This window comes from Numida meleagris, unplaced genomic scaffold (genome assembly GCF_002078875.1).
Source record: "Numida meleagris isolate 19003 breed g44 Domestic line unplaced genomic scaffold, NumMel1.0 unplaced_Scaffold327, whole genome shotgun sequence".
Classification (NCBI taxonomy): Eukaryota; Metazoa; Chordata; class Aves; order Galliformes; family Numididae; genus Numida; species Numida meleagris.
Window position 1 is genome coordinate 1 of NW_018364557.1, and position 7,257 is coordinate 7,257.

At 49.2% G+C, this 7,257-nt stretch overlaps 1 protein-coding gene and 1 pseudogene across 1 annotated transcript; one reads left to right on the forward strand and one right to left on the reverse strand.

Annotated features, from left to right (window-relative positions):
* Positions 1–5: 5 nt before the first annotated feature.
* Positions 6–1,467, forward strand: LOC110391231 (zinc finger protein 664-like; the record flags this gene model as incomplete). Its single annotated transcript, XM_021383040.1, has 2 exons — positions 6–471; positions 1,067–1,467. Coding segments are annotated over 2 exons (501 nt in total), but the record flags the coding sequence as incomplete, so codon positions are not given.
* Positions 1,468–1,606: 139 nt separating this feature from the next.
* LOC110391235 overlaps positions 1,607–7,257 on the reverse strand; it is a 51,228-nt pseudogene continuing 45,577 nt past the window's right edge.

Genomic DNA, 7,257 nt, shown 5'->3' on the forward strand with positions numbered 1-7,257 from the left:
AGGGCTTCAGACGCAGAACTGGACTCATCATCCACCAGCGCATCCACACAGGTGAGAGACCCTACAAGTGCCCTGAGTGTGGGAAGGGCTTCAGAAGCAGTTCCAACCTCATCGGCCACCAGCGCATCCACACAGGTGGGAGACCCTACAAGTGCCCTGAGTGTGCAAAGAACTTCAAAAGCAATAGAGAAATTACTGTCCACCAGCGCGTCCACACAGAAGAGAGACCCTACAAGTGCCCTGAGTGTGGAAACGGCTTCAAAAGCAGTCGTGAACTCATTCGCCACCAGCGCATTCACACAGGAGAGAGACCCTACAAGTGTGCTGAGTGTGGGAAGGGCTTCAAAATGAGTGCCCAACTCATCTGCCACCAGCGCATCCACACAGGAGAGAGACCCTACAAGTGCCCTGAGTGTGGGATGAGCTTCAAAAGGAGTGCCCATCTCATCATCCACCAGCGCATCCACACAGGTGAAAGACCCTACAAGTGTCCTGCGTGTGGGAAGGGCTTCAAAAGCAGTGGTGAACTCACTGTCCACCAGCGCATCCACAATTGAGAGAGACCCTACAAGTGCCCTGAGTATGGGAAGGGTTTTAGAAGCCATTCTTCCCTCTACTCCCACAAGCACATCCACACAGGAGACACATTGTAGCAGTGCCCTGAGCTTGTGAGAAGCTTCACAAGCACTTCCAGCCTCGTTACCTACCTGCACATCCACCCAGGATGCAGAGCCTGCAAGTGCTCCCAACAGCATGCACCTTTCCCTGACAGGTGAATGCATGGTTTCATTGAATAGAGTTGTGGTGTAGAGAGCAGGCAGCTCTTGGTGTAAAGAATAAGTGTCCCAGTGGGCGTTCACTTGAAGATAGCACCGTGAGCCCAGCAGGGAATAGTGCATGTGAGTGAGAGCAGAGAAATATCAACTCTGGCCATGTTCAGGCACCTGACCTTGGTTGTAGGGCAGACCCGATCCCTCCAATTCCCTTGCTTATTCAGGATGTATCTGAAGAAATTGTACTTCCAGTTTCCTCTCTTTTGCTTCCTCTCTTTCTCCACTACCTGTAGAATTGCTGCTTGGTGCCTTTTGGAGTCAATGGTGAATTACCATGAGCACAGCGGTAAGAGGACGGATGTGCTGTTTCTCCCGAGGAACCAAATGTGGGTACCCTGACAACCAGCTGCTGCCCCTGGTAACAAAAGGATGCTATGGAGAGGATAAAAACCCAAAGAGTTCTAAGGAAGAACGGGTACCCCCTCCTCTGAACTGCAGCCGTGCAGGTCAATGAGACATCACTGAGCAACTTGCTGCCTCCAACGGACCAACGAGACGTCACTGGATCCCTGTTGCTGACTATCCCCGCTCTGTAAACCCTTTGCTAGAATTCCTCTCCTTCTCGCCAGCTTCCCCGTCTCCCCCATCTCCCTGTGTTGCTTAGACGTTGTAATAAATCAGTTGGACAACACTGGCTTGGTTTGCTGCCTTCATCTTCCTCTGCGTGTACATATATATAGAACCATCTCCTCCAATAACTGGAGCGAGGCAAAAGGCTGGATCTGCTTGCAGTGACTTTGTAGACCTCAGCTACAGGCTGGGCGCGCTGCCGTAGGACTTCCAATTGCCAGACAGGTCCTTCAGATCCTTGCTGCAAGTGGGGCTCCTCATCCACTGCAGATCTGGATGATGGTAAAGTATGAGGGCAGTTGGTGATGTCTCTTGATCACTATTGCTAACCTCATGTAGTAATGAAGAGATGCATTACCTTACTTATCTTCTTAACTGTTAAACATACCTTTTCATCTATAGGTACTGCTTTATTTTTGAATTACTTTGAAATGGACAGTAAAATAAGCCTATCCCTTCTGCTGGTGTCTGTGTCCTTCCTGCTGAGCCCATCAACTGGCAAAACATAGACATATGCAATTCACTTGCATACGTAGTCATTCTTTTCCAGAACCTCATTAACATACGCAAACGTCTCTCTGGGCATGCACAGTTGCATCAAAGGTAGTGGTGCAATGACTTACTTCCTCCCCTTTCTTTCTCCTTCCGCTTAATCACAGTGAATTTTGGCTGAAATTCACCACTTTTCCCCACGTTAGCAAGTTTCCATTGCTTGTTATGCCACAATGAGCAACTTTCTGTCTTGGTAGAGCATAGTTCAAAACAACGAATGTGAAACCCAAGAAAAAGTCCTTGCCCCTGGTGCATGCAGAGGTAAAAGTAGTCTTATTGTGACTTGAGCGCTTCTGTGGAGGAGGATCTTTGAGAAGAAGAAGGCTGCTCATGCACCAAGCAATGCTCAGCTGGAAAGTTGTAGACCTAGCATGCATTGATTCCTCATACTAAAGTAACAGATTGGTCCTTAAGCAAAAATACTGTTCCCTATTGCTAAGCTACCCTAGATCGTGTTCATCACTGACCAAAATGCATGGCTAATGGCAGCGACTCAGTTGAAAGATAGTGTTCTGTAGCTGAGGATTTGCTCTACATTACTGTGCTCTTTCCAGCAGTTGTCGTTTCCATGGAAATAAATAGGAGGCATTACATTTGGAGCCACCTGCATATACGCGGCCCAAGACAAATCCACTCACTAAACGTAGCCCAGGCAAGCCAGAAAATTGGACGTTCATGCCTCAGAGGTTACCCTGGGACTGTGTTACTGTCCCCTCCATCCACAGAGAACCCCATCAAAGCAATTGGACTTTTCCGAGAGCAGCCCCGTGAGTCCAGAATTCCTGAGTCCAGTTTAGGGAGAGGCATCTTCTGCCCCTGCCTTGAGGACTGTCAGGAGGGAACATGTCACGCCCCACACACAGAAGGAGGGAGGGGAGAATCTCTGCACTGCAATTATCTTAAAGGTACTGGCACTTCTACAGTTATTTCCATGTGCAGCTAAACTTTGTGATGTTACAAGACATCCAAGTAAGCCTTGTGTCACTTAACATCTTTCTGAGAGGAAGAGAAATAAAAGAGAGAGATGGAGCGGGGAGAGAGAGAGAGGTAGAGGGACAGAGAAAGAGATCACTGGTCCAGGTTCCAGCTTTGGTCCAGCCAAGAGAGGTGGGGGGCTCTTGGCTTGCGAGCATCCTTGTCCCGAGGTTTCAAAAGTCTCAAAAAAGAACCCCAAGGATCTCTCTGGCATCCTTCTATGGCTGCTAGATGTACAGGTGTGCCATCCAGGGCTGCGAACAAGTGAGTCTGCAACAAGCAGGTTCACCAAAAACAAGTTTGCAGTCAAAACTGACAGCAAAATGGGAATGTTTTGGAGAGAGCAGGGTCGTTTCAATTTTCACAGGAATCCCTCCTCCCCCAAGTCTCCAGCCTTCAGTCTGTTGATTTGGGAACACTTGAATCTTCCAAGGCTTTGAGGCAATTCCAGGCTCACCTCGGGCAAAGTGTTTTTCACTGGTCTGCTGCGTAACACAGGACGTGAGGGCTGACACAATGGCAAGGAGGAAGGAGAACAGTGTGGTGGTGTGAAGAGAGCAGCACTGAAAAGACCACGTCCTGTTGCTGCCCATGGCCATGGCTCCAGGGAAACAGCAGCCCGACTCAAAGGCAGCAGAGAGGGAGCACCTACCAGGCGGTGAGGGGCAGCCCCACAGACACCAGGGCTGCTGCTCCGTGTGGCAGTTGGGCTCCTGGTTCCTGCACCAAGGAACCGAGGGCTCCTCTTCGTGATCCAGAGGAGATGGGAGCTGAGAAAAATGACTTTCTGATGATTTCTCTATCTAGGCAAATAGCCTGGTAACTTTTTTACATGAGGATTGCCAGCCAGAAGAAAAACGGAGAAAATAAAAAAGAAATGTGATGAATAGTGTTACTTATTTGGAATTAAAATTATTATACTTTTAACAGATTGGGAAGGAGGGGGAAAGAGATGAAATAAAGTCAGTCCAAGCTTTTCCTGAATTTTTGATCGTCCCATGAAGAGCATTTTACTGATGCTGAAGGAACATGTCTTGAAAGAGTTTCCTGAGGGCATCCCTGAGCTGCTGGTTTCTCATGCTGTAGATGAGGGGGTTGATTACTGGAGGTACCACTGTGTATAACAGTGCCACCACCAGGTCCAGGGATGGGGAGGAGATGGAGGGTGTCTTCAGGTAGGCAAACATGGCAGTGCTGACAAAGAGGGAGACCACAGCCAGGTGAGGGAGGCACGTGGAAAAGACTTTGCGCCGTCCTTGCTCAGAGGGCATCCTCAGCACGGCCCTGAAGAACTGCACACAGGACAGCACCATGAATAGAAAACAAGCAAAAAAGATTAAGACACCTAATATGGTATGTGTCCTTTTTAATTTTTTTTTCTCTAAAATGACAACATTTTCTAGAACTGTTTTTGGAGGACATGAATGCCTTCAGCTACAGGGACACACACAGCGGTGCCAAAGCCAGTGCCCTGTGACTAATGCCCAGCATCCACCGCTGCTCTGCCCTGCTGCGCATTTGATTTCCCTCATCCTCCAGGTGTCTCCAGCTCTCCTAAATAAATGACCATGGTTAAGGACATGTTTCCAGCAGGCCATCTGGACACATGCTCTTCCCTCTGCTCTCCAGGTTTCCCCCATCCCTTGCTCCTTGCTCACTCTGATACCTCACAACTCTCGGGCTGCTTTAGGAGCTTCAGGGAGATTGGATCTTGCTCCATCTCTCCACAGTCTCATGAGCTCTTTTGTCACCTCCTGAACTGTGTTTATATCTATCCCTTCCTATCTCTGCCTAACTCATTTCTTGTGCAACTCTTCCTGTGAAAGACAAGCCTCATGAGATGCAGCTTGGTCATGGCATGCAGTTGTTCGCTGTGTTTTACTGTTCATTCAATTGCATCAATTCAGTTCAAGTTGAGGAGGGCGTTTGTCCATGCTGTGACAGAGCAAAGCTCTTAGGGTCCATCCTGGATCAATATCAGTTGCCAAGTGCTGCTTTAACTTCTTGTTTAAACCTAACCATAAATAACTAGACTTCTTCAATGCCCATTGGTCTTTTCCTCTTTGAACTTTCCCCAGATAACTCTCCAGTGAGCTGTACAAGTTCCGAACACTTGAAGATGATGAAAGGAAGGCAAAAGGCACATGAGGGCTCTTCAGATTGAAATGGGCCCCAGGGGGCATTTGCTGCTGAGTCCATCTACCTCCATTCCTGAGAGAACATGGTACGAAGTGCTCAAGAAGATGAAGTCAGAAGTAAGAGGGAAGTTTCTTGGAGTACTAATGGGCACCACTGAGGGCCATTACCAACACAGCTTCCCCAGGGACATCTCTAAGCAGATGCTTGCAAGCCCTGATTACATGTAGACAAAGGTACGGTGCTGGTGAAACTCCACTGTGCTGAGAAAACCCTCCTTTGTCTTATGAAGCAGAAAGGCCAAGCCCTGATCCCCAGGCCCTTGGAAGGGAGATCCTGTCCCTTATGCTGGCTCAGGGCTCTTCCTGGGGCAGTGAGATGGAGGTTTGCATGATGTCAAATCAAAGACATGTATTGATGCATCATCACTGCACCACTGCCCACTGGACAGAGTAGTGAATCTGCTGTCACTTTGCCCCTCCCGCATGTGTCAGCACAGGACCTCTGACATCACAGTGCTCCAACCCCCTGCAACAGCACAGGGACTCCAACATCACTGTGCTCATACCCACTGTCAGAGAATCCGAGAATATCCTGTGTTGGAAAGGACCCACGAGGATCACTGAGTCCAACTTCAGTCTCCACACAACCACCCACAAAGCAGACCAGATGACTGAGAGCATGGCCTGAATGCTTCTTGACCTCTAGCAATCTTGGTGCTGGAACCACTTCTCTGGGGGGCCTCTTCCGGTTCCCCCCTTTGGGCACTCTCCGTACTTTGATGTCCTTTATGTTCTGCAGTGCCCAGAAGTGCACCCAGTGCTGCAGGTGAGGCTGCAGCAGTGCAGAGCAGAGCGGGACAATCCCTTCCCTCACGCGGCTGGCAATGCCACACTCGATGCAGCCCAGGGCACGGTTGGCCTTCCTGGCTGCCTGGGCACACTGCTGACTCACGTTCCATTGGCTGCTGACCAGGACCCCCAATCCCTTTCAGTGGGACTGCTCTCCAGTGTCCCATCCCCCTGTCAATGTGCATGTCCAGGATTGTGCCTTCCCTGGTGCAGATTCAGGCACTTGTTCTTGTTATACTCCCTGTCACTTCCAACCCCTCCGATTCTCTTTACTTCAGTCTGTGGATGAATGCGTATTACTGTGCTTTTTAAATTCCGTTACTCATATGGTATCCAGAAAACAAGTATGTATTTGTATTTCCCATTGAATGGAGGACTCGACTCTATCAAAAGGTAGCTGTATGCAGAAGATGAGGTCAATGCTGCTGTCAGGAGACTCTTTCTCTCCCTTGCCCAGCCTGGGAACATGAGCTCTGTGATTGTGATATTATGGCCTGATCTCTTAGGAGGGGCAAAGCAGGATGGAATGAACCCTTCCTTCCTCCCTTACAGATGACAAGTGGCCGGTTTCATCTCTCATTTTGATAAACAGAATATTCCCAAAGAACCACTGCACGGAATCTGAATCATTCAAAGCAGGGCTCCAAATGCAGAAAACATTCTCGTTTGCATTCAGGAGGCACTGGTGGAAACCTCCATGTCCCCAGAGGTTTAGAGCAGAGTGACTCTTCTGAAGTCTTTTCTAACATCTTGATGTAACCCTAACCCTAACTGTATCACTACACTACTGGTAGCCCTTGGGTCTCATGTGATTTCACAGCAGTCCTGTTGTCTCTACAGTAGCATCCCTGTGGTTGCAGGCAGGAGCAGGCAGTGTGCACTGGTGTGTCGGAGCTGGCCACATTAGCTAGCACCACTGTAACACAAGGGGTGCTCAGGGCAGAGACAGAATCCAGGAGGTCTCTTCCACAGCTGATGTCAGCAATGCAGCCAAGGAGTTGCTCTCTCCTCTTTTGTTTCCTGGGGTTCTCCACAGACTGAAGGACTGAAGGGTAGATTTAGATTAGATATAAGGAAAAAGTCTTCTACAGGGAGGGTGGTGGGGCACTGGAACACGTTGCCCAGTAATGTGGTGGAAGCCCCGTCCCTGGAGACTTTCAAGGTGAGGCTGGGTAAGGTCCTGTGGAACCCGATCTAGCTGTGGTGTCCCTGTACATTGGACGAGATGGCCTTTAAGGGTCCCTTCCAACACAAAGGATTCTATGATTTTATGATTCTGTGACACAGATGGAGAGTCCCAGGGTGATCTGTAAGTGACTGAGTGCTGGACCGAGAGCTCC